The sequence below is a fragment of the Coffea eugenioides genome, chromosome 5, assembly GCF_003713205.1.
Source record: "Coffea eugenioides isolate CCC68of chromosome 5, Ceug_1.0, whole genome shotgun sequence".
Classification (NCBI taxonomy): domain Eukaryota; kingdom Viridiplantae; phylum Streptophyta; class Magnoliopsida; order Gentianales; family Rubiaceae; genus Coffea; species Coffea eugenioides.
In genome coordinates, this window is record NC_040039.1 from 42,693,838 (window position 1) to 42,712,319 (window position 18,482).

At 34.2% G+C, this 18,482-nt stretch overlaps 1 protein-coding gene and 1 pseudogene across 1 annotated transcript; one reads left to right on the forward strand and one right to left on the reverse strand.

Moving 5' to 3' along the window:
- Positions 1-2,049: 2,049 nt before the first annotated feature.
- Positions 2,050-5,157, forward strand: LOC113770383 (annotated as a pseudogene).
- Positions 5,158-15,731: 10,574 nt separating this feature from the next.
- LOC113771720 lies at positions 15,732-17,696 on the reverse strand. The gene is made up of 3 exons (XM_027316288.1): positions 17,631-17,696; positions 17,377-17,499; positions 15,732-16,539 (listed from the first exon to the last, which is right to left on the reverse strand). The coding sequence occupies exons 1-3, from the start codon at positions 17,694-17,696 to the stop codon at positions 16,114-16,116; spliced, it is 615 nt and encodes a 204-aa protein (XP_027172089.1). The 3' UTR covers positions 15,732-16,113.
- Between the last annotated feature and the right edge of the window lie 786 nt (positions 17,697-18,482).

Sequence of the window (18,482 nt, forward strand, 5' to 3'; positions counted from 1 at the left end):
TCAACTCTCATTAAATGGGGTAGGTTTATAGTAACAACTACTTACATTGAATAAGGGTATTTTAGAAAAATTAAAATATAATTATATTTTTCAATTAAAAAGTGAACTATAATCTAGGTTGCTACGTGACACAATCCACCCCGGTTGCTAGTTGGCTTGCATTTATTAATTTTCTCATGCATTAATTATTGTACTGATTGGGTGGCTAAGACTCATTCAAGGCGATTGCGACTTCCAACCACAATTCATGGTGGATTAGAAAATAGTAGTACTATGTTTAGTGCTGAGTAACTAATGACAAGTAAGACTGTCCAATAAACGGTAAAGAAATGGTGATTTCTTCCAGTTTTTTGATGGGAAAATCCAGTGAGGTTTTAGGGTTCAAGTAGCCAGGTGACAGTCATGTCATTCTTGAGTATTCCATTGACACCTTAAGTTGTCTATTTTGGGCGAAGGGTACTAATGGAAATCTGTCTTTGACCATTCAATTTCATTAGAAGCACGAGGATGACTACTCGGCCGCTGCTCTCGACTCCAACTCAGAGTAACTGACCAAAATGCCATTTGTATTTTTTTTTTTTGGGTAGAATTTCTTGTATTAGGTTTCTTGAATTTCAAATGTTGAATTTGCAAGCGTATATTATGCTTTGCATTGTGGCAGGAAGTTATAACATAATAAGTAAATGGAAGAGTATAAAAAGAGTGAAATAATACTCCATTCATCCCACTTTAATAGTTTTGTTTTCTTTTTCATCCATCTCAAATTATTAGTTTACATTTCAATTGAAAAATATAGTTAACTTTTAACTTCTTTAAAGTACCTTTATTTTATATACTTTGGTATCAATAAATATAGTTTACTTTATTTAATATAGTCGATTTTTCTACCAATAATTGCTTTGATGTATGTTTTGAATGGTGCAATATATCATCATCATTGTTGTTATAATCAATGAAAAGGTACAGTGATTAGTGATATTTCTAGTATTAATGTAAATGTATTTTAACAAAATATTAAACTAAATTTAATATTTCATCTTACTATCCAACTCAACCATCCCTTAATTCCATACAACATTTCATCATTTTTGTGGCAAAATAGTAATCTTAAAATCTTTCATTTTTTTTGAACATTAAACACTTATCTTTACATCATTGTGAATAAATTTGCTCCAAATTTATGCCAAAAAGGGTGATTTGATTCTACAGCATAGATGAACGAGTCCTAAAATATGCTAAATGGTAAAACAAAAAGCAAAAATTTTGGTTTCTAATGACGAATAAGATAATTACACTATTAAATATATTAAAAGATTTTTTTCCTACCTAAATACAATACTACTCTACTTAGGGTAGTTTTCCTTTATTTCTTTTACACTAAAATAATTATTGAGTTGCATTTCTCGCTATTGCTACATTATTGCCACCTGATGTGAATTGTGTGCATAAAACAAATAATAAAAAAAAGGGTAAAAAACAAAAAAGCCCCATGTGGTAAAACTAATACACAGAAAAGTTCCCCATGGTTTTAAAATATACAACACGATACCTCATGCTTTGAACTAAATTGTAAAGGTGACGGAATCCGTTAAACTTAACGGAAATGGACGAAATGACCAAAATGCCCTGATATAATTAAACAAAAAACAGCTCAAAAAAATCATTTGTTTTATTCTCTAAATAGAGAGAATTGAGAGTTAAGGGGTAGAATAGGTATATTTGATAAAAATTAGGTATAAAATTTTTTTTTAGCTTCCAATAAGTCATTTCCGTTAAGTTTAACAGATTTCGTCACCTTTACAATTTAGTTCAAAACATGAGGTGTCGTGTTGTATATTTAGAAATCATAGGGGACTTTTCTGTGTATTAGGCTTATCACAGGGGCTTTTTTGTTTTTTACCCTAAAAAAAATTATTGAGGTGAAAATGTGATCTTAGACAAAGGGCAAAGTTGCCACTTTAACTCTGTCGTGTTGACCATGAAACAACTGAGGAAAAGTCTTTGCCGAAGTCAAGAGGGAATTGGGGTTCTGCTTTAATCAACTTGCAGACTCATTCCACAACAAAACTTTCTGCTTCAAGCTTTCAAGTTTCAACCATAATTCTTCAGATGATCTGAGCAAATTCCACTTCTTCTTATACATCTCCTTTTTGTACCCTTCTTGTCTGCACAGAAATTGATGCAAATAAACTTGCAAACTCATTCCACAACAAACTTTCTGCTTCAAGCTTTCAAGTATCAACCACAATTCTTCAGATGATCTGAGCAAATTCCACTTCTTCTTCACCATCATCTTCTTCTTATATATCTCCTTTTTGTACCCTTCTTGTCTGTACAGAAATTGATGCAACCATGAAAACCAAGAAAAGCATCTCCCCTCCGATGCTTCTTTTGCTCTTCTTATACCTTTCTTTAAAGCCCCATCTATCCATTGGAGCTGACACCATTTCTGCTAACCAAACTCTTTCAGGTGATCAGACCCTCGTCTCCAAAGATGGAAACTTTGAACTGGGATTCTTCAAACCAGGTAATTCTTCCAACTTGTACATTGGAATATGGTACAAGAAAGTTAGTGTGCAAACTGTAGTTTGGGTAGCAAACAGAGAAATCCCAGTCAAAGACAAGTATTCTTCAGAGCTCACAATTCAAGATGAAAATTTGGTACTTTTGAATGAATCCAAGATGCCAGTTTGGTTCACAAATGTTACTTCCACTTCTTCAAGATCAAGTCCTGTTATTGCTGTTCTTCTGGACAATGGTAACTTTATTTTGACTCAAGGATCATCATCAAGTTCATTAAATTTATCAGATCCTAGTTCTATACCATCCCTTTGGGAAAGTTTTGATAATCCTACTCATACATGGTTGCCTGGGGGAAAGCTTTCGTATAATAAAATTACAAGAAAGTTGCAGATTCTTACTTCTTGGAAGAATTCTGAAGATCCTGCACCAGGGCTTTTCTCTCTTGAGCTTGATCGAAGTAATAATCAATATCTAATTAAGTGGAATAGGAGTCAAGAGTATTGGACTAGTGGACCTTGGAATGGGAATATTTTTAGCTTAGTGCCTGAAATGAGGTTGAATTATATATACAATTTTACTTATATTAATAATACTAATGAGACTTACTTCACTTATAGTCTCTACAATCCAGCAATTATATCAAGATTCATAATGGATGTGTCAGGGCAGATTAAGCAACTTTCTTGGTTGGATAATACTAAGGAATGGAATATGTTTTGGGCTCAACCTAGACAACAATGTGAAGTATATGCTTATTGTGGGGCATTTGGTACTTGTAATGAGAATTCATTGCCTTTTTGCAATTGTTTGGATGGTTTCAAGCCTAAGTCTGAGGAGGATTGGGATTTGAATGATTATTCTGGTGGCTGCGAGAGGAAAATGGAGTTGCAATGTCCAAGTAATAGCAGTGGTAAAGTAAAGAAAGATAAGTTTTGGGAGTACCCTCAGATGCAATTACCTACAAATCCTGTGTCTGTGACAGTTGATAGTGCTGGAGAATGTGAGTCTACCTGTCTGAATAATTGTTCTTGTACCGCTTACTCTTTCGATAGCAATGGAAGTTGTTCTAATTGGAATGGGGGTATCTTGGGTCTCGAACAACTTTCAGCTAATGATGGTAGTGGAAGAACAATTAATGTTAGACTTGCTGCTTCTGAGTTTTCAAGTGGGAAGAATACCACAGGGATTGTGATAGGTGCTGTTGTGGGGTCTGTTGTTCTTGTGCTGGTCCTCTTGGGTCTGGTTCTGTTTGTAATCTGGAGATGTCGAAGTAAAATGGTTGGAAGTGGAAAAGCTGTTGAGGGTTCACTACTGGCATTTAGCTACAGAGACTTGCAGAATGCAACTAAAAAATTTCTCTGAGAAGTTGGGTGGAGGTGGTTTTGGTTCTGTTTTTAAGGGGACATTGCCTGATTCAACTGTGTAGCTGTGAAGAAGCTTGAAAGCATAGGCCAAGGAGAAAAGCAGTTTCGCACAGAAAGTTAGCACAATTGGGACAATCCAACATGTTAATCTTGTAAGGCTTCGAGGATTTTGCTCTGAAGGTGATAAGAGATTACTGGTGTATGAATACTTGAAAATAGGTCTTTGGATTCTCATCTTTTCCGTGACAATGAGTCCATGGTTTTGGACTTCAAACAAGGTACCAGATTGCTCTAGGAACAGCTAGAGGTTGGCTTATCTCCATGAAAAGTGTAGGGAATCATCATTCACTGCGACATCAAGCCAGAAACATTCTCTAGATGCTGAACTCTGTCCAAAAGTAGCAGATTTTGGTCTGGCAAAACTCATGGGGCGTGATTTTAGTCGGGTCCTAAAACTATGAGAGGGACAAGAGGTTATTCTTGCACCAGAGTGGATATCAGGAGTAGCCATAACAGCAAAAGCAGATGTTTATAGCTACGGGATGATGCTTTTTGAATTCATATCAGGAACAAGGAACTCAGAGAATTCATTGGATGGAGTGGTGAAGTTCTTTCCCACTTGGGCTGCTAGGGTCATAATTGAAGAAGGTGACATCCTCAGCTTATTAGACCCTAAATTGGAGAGGGTGGCTGATGCAGAAGAGGTGTCAAGACTGTGTAAAGTGGCATGTTGGTGTGTTCAAGATGAAGAAAATCACAGGCCATCTATGGGTCAGGTAGTTCAGATCCTTGAAGGACTCTTGGAGGTAAATCTACCTCCAATACCACGATCTCTCCAAGCGTTTGTGGACAACCAAGAGCATATAGTTTTCTTCACTGAATCATCATCGAACCAGAGTTCAGAAGCGCAAAGCAAGACTTCCAGTACTTCTGCAAATTCCAAGAGCACCATATCATCCAAAGATTCCCCAGTCTAAATAGGAAAGCAATTTAATATTACCAGTCGGATGCTGTATAGTCTGCAATATCAGTTAGTAGGTAGAAACTTTTCAAATTTTTGCAAACCATTTTTGCAGCTAAGCTAAACTTCCTGGTTGTCAAGCACACGAATGATGCAGTTGGCTTGTAATTGCTCAGATGAGATAATATGTAATAATACCCTCCTAAGCATTGTGTCGATCTATATTCTCTATTTGAATTGAAATGTTGTAGCCATTTGAAGGCTAATTCTTTGCTAATTGTCAAAGCATTTAATTTGGATGTTATGTAACTATAAGCTGTTTTGTATGCAGTAAACTTCAAATTCGAGGTACTTGCAAACAACATGTTATGCAAAATTTCAGTCACCAGTTAGCACTTAATATAATGCCTTACCTGGGGTTTATAGATCTTCTGCTTTTCTCAAGGTACATTGATCAATTCAATTGAGTTGATCAGAGTTGCAAATGGTTAGCTCAGAATCCTGTCTTTTATTTAACTAGCTGTCAAAACTCAAAAGCAGTAGTCCTGTTCAACTAAGTATTGATCTTCCATATCTTTTACTTAATCAAAGTTGTGCAGTGCTACAAAACAAAACTCATGGTAAGTTGCAGAAGTGTCTACCACATCTAATATGACAAGATCACGTAACATCTTACCCAGATGCCTGATATCAAGCACAAATGATGACAAATGGGAGCAAATTCTTGGCAGCCAAGCCTAATTGATGATAAATGGTCTCATTCTTGGGCTAGATCTGTCAATTCTGCGATCAGGGCAGAAACAAACTTGACCTTTAGAGCCCTTTTACTGTTTTAACTCGGGTTTTTCTTTAAGAAATAATCAGGGAAAAAAAATTTCTGATTGTTTGTAAAATTTTAGATATTGTCAAAATCTATATTTTTTTTTTATCTCTAATCCCTCGAAGTAACATATACTTTTCGAGGTAAAACAGCAACTGTTCTTTCCCTTTTAGCTTCAGTTATAAGAGCTGATGAAACTTCTGGCCAAGAGCCTTGCTTTGGAAAGTTTATTCCAGTGGCTAAGCTCTACTTTTGTGCTAGATTCATGCATTTTTAATATTTTAGGAAAGAATTAATTTTGATGTGCATGTTACATGACCCATGGTCGGTAATTCACCAAAAAAAAAAAAAAAGAAGCAAAACTGGAATCAATATTGACTTTCTTGTATATTTATTCTTTAATTTATTTTTTTGGCAAAAATTGTCGCTTATGGATCAATATCAAGAAGATCCCTTTGCTAGCCTTCAACTTAAGATGAACTAATACAATTTTTAGATGCCTTAATTTTTTTTTTTGGCCTTTTAATGGAACATGAATTTGGATTTCCATGCATGAGTCGGAAAATATTCTATTAGCTGTTGATTCCTATGTTTTCATTTTACCATATGACCAAAAATGGGATTCCATAATCTAATCATCAAATTTTCCACTTAGACTAAGTAGGTTGAAAATAGCCATATTGATATTAGTCCAAATGGACTGAATTATCATCATCATCATGTAACTAGCCGTGGTTTGATGGTTCTAGTGGACAGCACAAGAGCTGTCAGGCTCATAATTAACATGGCCAAATCAACATATTTTAAGGCTAACTTTAATTACACTTTAATGACACAAAAATGTCCTTAACCAAGAAGAGATTGATTTTGCTGAAGTGGGATGATAAAGGGATTCACATGATGGCTCCTTGGATGTAACTAACCATTTACCAAATGGCAGATTTCTACTGACATACACCTCTAATCCTTTTTGTTGCATTAATACTTTAGCCCACAACCACAATAATCACCTATATTATTGCATGGTTCCAAAGCATCCAATTCTTTCCATTTGGCTCTTTATGATAATGAATTCTTGACTTGTAAATATGAACAATTGCTTAGCATGAAACACGAGATGGGACCCAGTCACTTTAAATAGCCTTTCCATTTGTACCAAAAAGAAAATTGAAATTAGAAAAAATTAATAACTTGTCTAGTGTACATTTGCATTGTATCTGTCTTTTCTGTCTCTTTTTTTTTTTTTTTTTATAAATTTTTCTACTGCTATTTCATTCCTTTCTTTCTCGTTCAACTTAGATAGCCTAGATAGCAAATTCCTGGCCTTGACTTTTGTGAAGAACTCAACTTTGTGCGATTTGTGGGCCTCATACATAATTGTTTAAGCGGCACCTTTATGGCACTGGAATATTTGTAGCTATTTAATTGCCTTTCTTGTTTACTTTGATAGGGAGATGAGATAGATATTCACTACAGTTTTGGGTAACTGTTGTAGCACTGTATATTCATTTATGGACAACTTTTGATTGAAAAGGTATCAGCATTAAAAATTGTAGTGAATGTGAGCACCATGCTGTCTCGGATCCATTATCCAACAAAAGAGAAGCAAAAGAACTTGAAAAAAAGAAGAAGAAGAAGAACAGATAAGTTTTGTTTTTTGGAGGACAAAAAACAAGGAGAAAGAATAGATAAGGTGGTACTTTGTCCCATGGTGACACATACTTAAGCTCGAAGAAAAATAAAAGGTAATAGGAGTAGTTTGTGGTTTTGTAATCCATGTGTCTATTGCAGTCTCGTCGTAAACTTGTCTATTATCAATTCGAAGAGTTGAAGAGGACAGATTGCAAATACGGTTTGCCTAACGAATGTTCATATAGCACTCGTTATAATATATTTCAGGTGTTATATTTTTAAAAATATAAGATTAATTAGAGAAAGTAAATAAATATAAAATAGGATAGACAAGATTAAATAGAAAAAATATATAAATGCAAGAGAGGATAATAATTGTTAGTATTTTTATGTATATGTGATAGATTAGTTGAATACTAGATGACCTGACCAATACTTGTAAATTGAATTGAGATTGAAAATATATCCTTAATATACAAAATTATTGTATTTTCTATCGTAGTTAATAAATAAATATTATTAGTCGATCAGAATGAAGACAGTAACGTTTACTGCAATTTAAAAAGTAAATAAAAAATGACATTCTTTTAGTCTGGCTAATGGAGTATTAGATTAAATATTTTACTTTCGACATGCACGCAGTCCAAATCATAGTTATTAAATCTGATGCGGTTCGGCGGTTGAACCGGTCAAATTGGTGGACCAACCATGGAATTGGGTTGTTTTAGCAATTGGATCGAAATTGCAAATGATTCGCTTTAAATCGTTTGACCCGGATGGTCGAACCTGTAACCCACCAAACCCAGTGGGTTTTGAAAATTTTTCTAAAATTATCTTTTTACCCAATTTTTTAATTTGACTAGCCACACCAACATAGGCATTGTCATTTTTTTGATAATTATATGAGAAAATTTGAAAAGGGATTTGAGAATTAGGGTTTCTCTCTTTCTTTGACACTTAGATATATCGTTTATATTTATTTATAATATCAATATGAATTCATGAACTAAAGAACACGTATGGGTATGGATTGTGTGTATGAACTATTAAATAAGAATAGGTTATAACTTGTTAATATTTGAAAATTTTTGTACTTATGTTATAATTTATATATTTATTTAATTATATTATATATTTTTTTATTATATAGTGTGATCCAACGGAACTACTTGACCTCCCAACTCAGTCCTCTTGTCGAGTTGATGCCCTTATGCCCGATTTGATTTTAATAACTATGGTACAAACCACCCAAAAATAAGATAACCATTCCATTAACTACTTTCAAATGCCTACTCAATTACAAGCTTCTAGTAAGTATCAATCATCATTCCTATTACAAGGATCAATTTAATGTAAGACAAGGAGAACATTACCATATTTCTTTGATGCAATCCTCCCAAAATTGTCAACATGGAAATGGAAAAGAGAGATTGCTAAGTGCTTTCAATGACAGGGGACGACATCAAAGTATTTACACATTCATACACGCAAAAAGTTAATTTTCCTTTCACGTCAAAAATTTAATGCTTTCTGCTGCAGTGGCTTCCTCTCAAGCAAGCCTTCCATTATGATTTTCTTCTTATATTCCCTAGACTTAGGTGGCTCTATCTCCGGCAACTTCCCGGCCTTATTTTCCGGCAGCCTTTGTTCCATCCCACTTCTCCGGCGAGGAATAGAGTACAGCCACAATGAGGCCAAAGGGATTGCAAAAATCTTGCCCCATAAGATGGTAGCTAATAGGGACAAAACCATCCAATAAAAAACTAAGCCTTTATCTTTACCGCCATCTGAAGAGGAGAAATCCAATGTTTTGTCATTTGGCTTAGAAGTCTTTGCTCTTTTCTTCTGATCAAATGAATTGGACCTTGATCTTGCTAAGGCCCTTTTCATGGATAGTGATCTGAAGTCTGTTGATGATTGATTAGATGATGAGCTTACCGTACTTGAAGAAGAAAAAGAAGATGATGAAGAAATTCTTGAAATAATTTCGTTTTCTTCAGAAATATTAGCCTCTTTCACTTTCTTGAATTTCACTCGTTTATCATCATCCACTTTCACCGAAGGACTAATGCTTTCTTCTACATGATCATCAGTCTTTTCTGGGGGTGTCAGTTGACGAATTTTTCCATTTTGGACCCTCATTCTCTGCAGAAAATAAAAAAAAACCCTGCTCACAAAAATATTGGAAAGAAAAACAGAATGGCTAGAAAATTTTTTCTTTGTATAAACTTACAGGTGAGGTTTCATATAAGATGGATTTGAGAACTCCTGGGAGGGTTTTTCTTGAGTGTGTTTTAGGGAGAGGAAAGCAAGGAACTCGAAGATTTCCACCATTACCATCCAAGGTTGAAGGGCTCATTACTTGTGGGATCATTCTATTTTTCTTCTTCTGTGCTTTTGCAACGATGATAGCCTTAGAAACCGCAACATCATCGATAACACTGTTGTGATCATGCTCATCAGGATCAGGTTCTTCTGTTTCGAGTACAACAGGTCGAAAACAAAGGGCAAACTTGTTCTTCATTGTTTTGCTCCTCCAAAAAGTCTTTATTATCCAAAGTGATAAAGCAGTTTGAGAGTGAAAAACTGAGGAAGGAATGTAACTTTTTGGTGGGTGAAAAGGTTCGGCTAAGAAGTTGGATTGTGTTAATGCAAATTTATATCAAAATAAGAGGCATGAGAAAGAAAGTCTATATTTTATTTGGTATCGATTAGAGCTTAGTTTAGGAAGCATAGGCCGGCAGCGCCAATGTGCCATTGTTTCAATTTCTTCGTCAGGACAATGAACTAACGAGAAGGGAATTTGGAGAGTACAAAAGGTTCGTAGTAGAGACTACTAGTTAACCACCAGCCTTTTGAACGGGTGGCTATCACCAATGCATTAGTCTCGTCAATTTATCACAATTAAATATGACATTTCTTAAAAAGTCCACGTGGGTGCATAATACACCTGTCTAGTTCGATGGTGATTCAGTTTTCTCCGAATTATCTCAAGATTTCTTCAAATCCTCCCTTTTCCCTAGTGTAGGAAATTATCCTATCGACAAAAAAAAAGTAGTACAGGCTACTAGTTTAATTAAGACAAGGTCAATCGGGCAGAAAAGTTGATACTTGATTAGATGGTTCTGTATTGCTGTGTAATGCGTTTGCAAGAACAATATTACATCTTCGATTTGGTCAATGTTTGTGTGTGCATCTAATTATTTTTTTTTTACTATTTTATCTTTTGCTCTATATAGTGTTCCAAGTTTTGTTTGTCATTTTGTATGGAAAGAAATGATCCCAATCCAAATACTATAAAAAGTAGAATATGCCGTTCATTCCATTGTTTTTGACAATTTCTTGAATTTTGTCTCTCATAATAGAATACTGGTTTTGCGTTATTAACCCTTTCTAGGTCTTCACAGGCGAAGTTATCTATCCTTATTATATCAAAATTACTTTCAAATTTCACTCACAAACATGTTTACATATAAGATGGGACAAAGACCAGTGAAAACAAATCAGAGACGGTGACGACCAATTTTTACACAACCTTTATGTCTCTTACATAGCCCAACTAGATTTAATTCTTCCAATTTTATGCACGCTCTGACATAAAACCGCCCAAATGCGCCATTGTGTACATATCTTCCCATTTTAGTAGTCTTTCTTTAGCATTTGAATTTGTTTTAGTAAATTTTATATACACTGACAGTATATACATTATCAAGATTGAATACATAACACATGAGCAAAATTTGAATTTTAAATTTAAATTAAAATAAGTTGTTATGTATTCAATGGTGATGGTTAGGGGTGAGCAAACGATGCATATTCGGTAATTCGGTTATATGAATTCGGTAAATTCGGTTATTGGACTTACAGAAATCTAAACCGCTTTCAAATCCGAATTGGAGATACCCAAATTCATTCAATTCCGAATTTGAATTCAGAAACGGTAATGAATTTGGGTTAACCGAATTCATCTTAAAAGAAAATTTACTGAATCCTTTAACTGTAGTTTCCAACCTAATTAAAATAATAAGTATTATAGTTATACTTAAATATAGTTATGTATTATACCTATACTTATTAATTATTATCTAATTCTAGTCATCATGTATAAAATAATAAGTATTATAGTTATGTTATGTATTGTTGTATATTTGTATTATTATAGTCATATAACAATTAACAAATACTAAAATAGTATATTGTACATTATTATATATTATTATTATCATAAGTACATGATAATACCATATACTAACTATTATTAATAGCATTTACCTATATAATATAATAATATATTAGTAGTATATACTAATACTAAACCAATTTTTTATAAACGAATTCGAAATCGGTTATTACCAAATTCATAATCTCATTACTTATTTCATATCATATTAGAATTCGATGAATTCGATAAATACCACTTTTGTACCAAATTACCAAATACCCGATTTCAAATTACCAAATTGAATTTGAATTCGGGTATGAATTCGATACATACCAAATTTGCTCACCCTTAGATGGTGTATACACTGTCTGTGTAAAAAATTAATCTTTTTTATTTTGGATATTTAGCATTTGAACTTCGATTTATTTATGGTGCAGGGATAATTAGCCAAATGCCATCATTAAACAACAAATATAGGATTATCCCACTAAACTCATCCACAATGAGAAGAAACATGTATGCTTATCGTTTCCTTGTAGTATAGGAATTTGAAATTTGTACAAGATGACAATATGACATGCTCAGAAAGAACAATAATATACCTATCAGTTTGCAAGAATTCTAAATGGATCTTTTTCCACTAACAATAGGAAACTTACGTGCTATAATATAATTAGTGGTCTAGAATTAACAACTTTGAAGTTTTTGACAAATATGCATATCAATTTCAACAATTCTAAATGGATCTTTCTCCACTAACAATAGGAAACTTATGTACTATAATATCATTAGTGTCTCAAAGAAGGTCCACGGAGAATCCAGAGTGACACCTTTTTTTTTTTTTTTTAACAATCGAAATTCACATGCATAAATAGTGCTATTGTTTGAAGTCCCCCTCATTCTCATTTTTTAAATGTCTACCACAAATCCTATCCATTGAAAAGTTTTATTTGATTTCTCCAAAAAAAAAAAAAAGAGTTTTATTTGAGGATGTCTCAACATTTTCTTCCTCTTATTAATTGCCCCTTGTTTTAATTTCACATAGAGATGGGACCGTAATTTATAAGTGCCAAATAGTCTACCAACCTAACTCCTTGGGGAATTAATTTCTGGATAATGACCTATTGGCAATTTATGTATCTACCAGTCAGTTGAAGTCATGTCACCCAAATCTCCAAAGATGATTTCTTGATAACCTATTAGAATGCTATTGTTTGTATTTTAGTGATCTAAGTCAATCGCAATAATATGTTAGTGTTTCTTTTTTCTTCTCTTTTTTTTTTTTAATTTTCCCAATCTGGATGTATAACTTACCAAAAGATTTCAAGTATCAACTACCAGTCTAACACAATACATCATGATTGTTTTCATAGGAAAAATCTTTAAAATGGAATCTGGCAGTTTTGGGCTTTTCATGCCTCCTGGATGCCATTTATCTTGACTTACAAAAACTTTTACGAGATTGAGTCTTCAAGCCTTAAAAATCCCAGGAGCCAGGATTTGCTGCATGGAAATGATCAAGACTTACATTGAAAAAGTCAACAATAATATGTACTATATGTGAAAATTGTTAAAATATCTCTTAAATGTTACCCTATAACATTTTAAAATATCCAACAAGAAGTATCCAAGTTAAATGAGATTGCTATTAGTCCAATCGTTTGAATGATATAAGGAAAAGGCATTTGATTCATATGTACCACAAATTCTCCTCTAAATATTCAATGATCTTTAAGTGGTGGGCATATATTTTCTGTAGCTAATCCATTTTGATTCAGATGGTCCCTCTCCATTTTCTGATATTCCGATACTCGCCCCTAGGAAACAAAGCACTACCTAATTCCTTGCCATTTCTAGAGAAAACCAGCAACAAGACCAATGTTGATTAAACCGTGGGTGCTGTCCTATTTTTGTATCACATTCATATCTGCTAATAGAATAATTTTTACTTCATTGATCTTGTACCCACTTAAAACAGTTTTTCAAGAAACCATACGAATACAGTGGATATGGTAAATTAAAAGCACCAAGTAAAATGTCATTGAGGACTTGGTTTAGCATTGAGATAATCAACGAATGAAGCATCAAAAATTAGAAGTTTTAAGTCTAGCAATTGTAAAGTTAATCCAATTCTCCTGTGATTTATCCCATTATTTACGAGTTCATTGTAATAGTTCGAGTTTGTAAAATTGAAGTGGATAAACTTACCAAAAAAAAAAACAAGGAACTTTTCTGACGGTTCAATAATGTATCTAAAATCACATCTAAGTTATTATATGAATACGCACTGGGACATTTAATGCATCTCTTGTATGTAAAAGTTTTTAAAATTATTTTTTACTTTTGTTAAAAAATTAATGCATAAGACCTTCTTAATGAGTGCTACTTGGGCAACTGTTAGCCAAAACCCAAAAAAACAAGAGTACTACAAACAAACATATAGCAATTCTCCTACTTCAATTGTTTTGCAATTGCGTAGGAAGATTGGCTTGATCAATATGCTTTTTATAGGTACTCTGAATCATTTTTACGTGTGTTTACTTGGGCAATTACTGGACCCCTCTGCTTGCTGGTATTGTGGTGCATCATGCAAGTGAGAGGTTTGGGAACTTACAGAGTATCTGTTTTTTGCCAGCATTGACTCACTAAGGATTTACTACTATCAGACGTCACGTATCTCTTCATTTTTTGGGGTTAATCTTCTCCACCTTCCATGTCTAGAGTAATTGCTAGTTTTGCTTCTTTCGTATATTGGAGATTGTTTTCAAAATTGGCATTTCTTGGTAATGAATTTGAAGCAGAACATAGAGGGGTTAAAACAATAATGAATGAGGTGCTGAGAAGCTTCTCTATTTAATCTTATTGGATCCGTTGGTCAAAAAGCACACATTCAGTTTTTGGTCTATCAACCTAAAAAAACCAAACACAAGATTACCAGTAAGCATTAAAAAACTTAACAATAAGAGAAAAAGGACAAAATGCAATAACAGCCAAATCTGATCATTAATTTTTCCAATAATAGATGGATACTGTAAAAAGTAGTAGCAAGGGCATACTGGAGTTTAGAAATGGCTGAATTGATCTCAGTGCACCAGGTGATGCTGGAATTGTCTTCACAGTCCACCCCCATGAAATAGGGACCAGTGAGGCTCTGTTTCTTCAAGACTCATCTCTTCATTTTCCACTGAAATTGTTACTGCTGTACTGAAATCAATTGGCAGCACAAAAATAGAGAATTTCAGGGCATCATCTGTAGTTTTATAGCTTTTTTACCATAACTAAGAGTGTGAAAATTGGTCCCCCTGAATAACTCCATCATATACCAAACTAATTTCTTTCTCTGGCGGATAATTTATATTTATACCTCAAGTATTAGTGCAAACAGTTAGGGCACCAACTTACAGCAAAAGAGGAATAGTATCAAACAAAAAAAAATTTTGTTTTTTGAAAAGACAGTAGTAATTAGTAAACTAGCATCAATGAAGCCATGTTACAATTTTCAGATCCTGCCACAGCTAATTCTACAATATGTGCTCTGAGCCCTCAGTCAGGCAACGTGGTCAAGTATGATCTCCTATCTATTAAATGACTTCAAGAAATCATCTGAAAGCAAGCTATAATGAACAGAATTAGAAGCCTTTAACAAGGCCAACAACGGAAATTTTCCAGAGCTTCAGAGCGCATATATTCATTGACCAAGAAATAATTACCTCAAGCCACGTCATAGCTGATAAAAACTTACGTTGAGATGCTCAAACTTTCTAAACTCTGCATTTTCTCAGCAAAGGTGATATTTCTTTAGCACAGACAGGAGCAAAATCAGTTCACAACAGAAGGGAGAAATTACATTCGAAGAGGAGAATTATGTATGACTCAGGCATTTCCTATGTCAAAGGGTCGAATTCTCTTCCTTGGGTCCGAGGAGTTCAACAGCTGTCCTCTTTTAGGTTCATCAGGATGAATTTTTAATACTTTAGAATTTTAGTGAAACAATGATTGATCACAAAGCAACGCAGAGTTCCAGGCAGGCCAAAGACTGTTAAAATAAATGCAAAATGCAGTAGACAGCCATATGGATCTATTTGGTTTTATTTGCCTTTAGTATTTTCTCGTTGTATGATAATCATGTCTCAATTTAGACACGAATTCAAGGTCAAGTGATAATTAAAAAGACAAACAATAAGGAAAGGGATGTAAAACTATCTCATAACCACCATAATTGAAAGTACTCACGCCTGCAACAAGCATATATTCAGCCCAAAGTAACACATCTGTTTATGGTGAAGTGTACTCTTCAGCATAGGGGCTTTACTTACAGCTTTTCCGCAAGGAAGCACATTCACATTCGAAAATTACAACGCAGAACTCTTAAGGATGACACATGTTACACTTATCCAGGAGAGAAATGTGTTGCATCCAGTGCAGTAAACCAGTAAGAGGCAATGCAATCTAACTAAATCCAAAATTTTGCTTTATCTGATTTTTACACAATTATCAAATCTTCCAAACTTACTGTAGCTATAATGCCACAAGCTAAAGGTAAAAGCATATCAAAACCCAAGAACATCCAGTTTTCACCTGCATCCAGTGGGAGAAGTAAAGACTGCAGAAAAAGCTGATTTTTATCAGTTAATCAAGCAGCAAACATCCTTCAGGTTGGTGGTATTGCTCCACTGAAGGATCGTTGGCTTCCAGAGAAGAAAAGAGCTGCAAAGACTGCAATGGTCCACAGCAAGAAGCTCAGAACAACAAGATTGGCTTTTTTGGCCATGAGTTCATTGAAGCTGTCCTTCTCCTCAGGCAACTGAATGAACTCTTCAACAACGAGATTAACCAAAGCATCCAAAACCTTCTTAGTTTTCAAGTTCGTGCCTCTTGACTTTATAGCTCTGTTAAGAAGTTTCACTACTAGCTCTGCCTCAACACTAGTTAAGCTCCCTGTTGTAGATGGATCAGTTGTGTCTGTAGCTTCTTCGTGCTCATCAGACATGGTTATTGATGACAGAGGGGAGAGATCAGATGAAGCAACAGTGGCCAATGCAAGTGAAGTGTCTGGACTCAATAAATCAATTCCATTCTGTACCAGAAAAACATTTTAAATCAGCTCAATAATTCTAAACTCGTAAAACTCTTCCATCAGCAATTACGCAAGCTCTAAATAACAAGTAAATATTCTCTCAGGTCTCCTAAAACACGCTAGCCATCAAAAGCCCCATGCAGTAGAATCAAATAACAATACACGAATCTAAGGGGGGAAAATTAGTCACAGAAATGCTGTTTTAAAGAAAATTTGCATCATGAAAAATTGAAAAGCATCCAAAGTGTTTGAACTCCAAACTACTCAAATGGTTATAACAGCAAATCACAAGTATTTAATCACCAAAAATTCCCTCTGAAAGCAGCAGAAATAACATCACTTTTCGAGGAGACAGATCAAGCAGAAAAAATAAAATAAAAATAAACAAAAAATAAAGAGAAACAGAATACAAAGATACAGAGATTCCGAATCAGCGGTTCTCGGCAAAACTTGATCCCCAGGCTCTAATGAATACTGATAGAGCTTTTCATTTGAAAAATTAACAATAAACTGATATTACATTTGCAATTAGAAATATATAAGTACATAATTGCATAAACAATCCAACAAAGCATTGCCAGAATTTTCCTCTCAGAGTCCATAAATATCTCCCTTCCAATCGCCAAGATGATGAGCAAAAGAAAAGTAAACAATACAAGCGACAATGATTGTCAAGCAGAATCAAAAAACTTTTATTCTTTTCTTTTTCCCTTCTCTGCTGTTTTACATTCATCAAATCACTTTGCAGTCAGAGACACAATCAATTGTGAAATCAACATTTACCACTTGAAAGCTCAAAACGAAATGTAGCTAGAAAAAGCAAGATTTTCGAACAACCTCAGCTGATTCACTGAGAAGATTCTCGTCCGACTTCTCCATGATCGACGCGAAATCGTTCCAGTCCTTTGGTGATTCAGAAAAGAAACCCAAACTTTCGGAACTTGAGCTCTTTTTTTCATTCTGCAAGGATATTGAATAACAACTGAAAGAATTCCAAAACTAAAAGCGACAATTCCAATCCGATGAATGGAGATTGATCGAGAGAGAGAGAGAAATTTAAGTTTTACATTAGCAATTTTAACCTGCCGTACCTTGAAACGGCGATCGGAGATCGATTTTCGGCGATCTGCAACCGATTGATTTTTCTGATGCGTCATCTCTGCGTGTTTTTGTGTGAGACTGTGTGTAAGATGAAGGAGTTGGTGGCGGTAAAGATTGAATTTTGAACTGATGGAAAGGAAATTTATAAGGCGAACGGAGCTGGTGTGGGCTCCATTGGGCCAAGATTGATATAGGCCCAATAGAAGTTTTGTTTTGCATTAGTTACACTAAAAGGCCCAGAACTAGCCACTACATCTCACTTTAAATTTGTTTGTCAAAAATTAAGATAAAAGAACCATCAGATAAAGAGGAGTAGTCCAATCGCAATTGGAGAGCATGCAACTTCGCACTTCCCGTAGCCATTTATTCTTTTTGGTGACAACACTCCAATTGCTACCGTACATACATCAAATTTTTACAGTATATATTTTTAATAAAAACTCAAGAAAATTACAATTCAAATGGAACCTAAATTTTCATTAATTATTTATCAAGTATTGTAAAAATTCAATACATAATCAATTTGTGTGGTAAATTAAAGCACCAAATTTCCAAGTGCTCAGTATCTTGGCCTATGCATGTGTATATATCCAAGCTAATGTTATTGAAGTTATTAGGACAGTGAAATGTGGTCTAGTTGGAAAAATATTTCACCTATAATCAAGAGATTATAGGTTTGATTTATCAAGAGGGTAAGTGAAAAACTACTATTGATCCTGTTTAAAGAAAAAAGTTATTAGGAAAATTTGAGAAATTGGAAAAAAAAACACTAGAAATGCTAAATGACAAATATATTGATTTTTTTAAAAGGGTATTTTACATTGTTTTTTCCAAATCAAAAG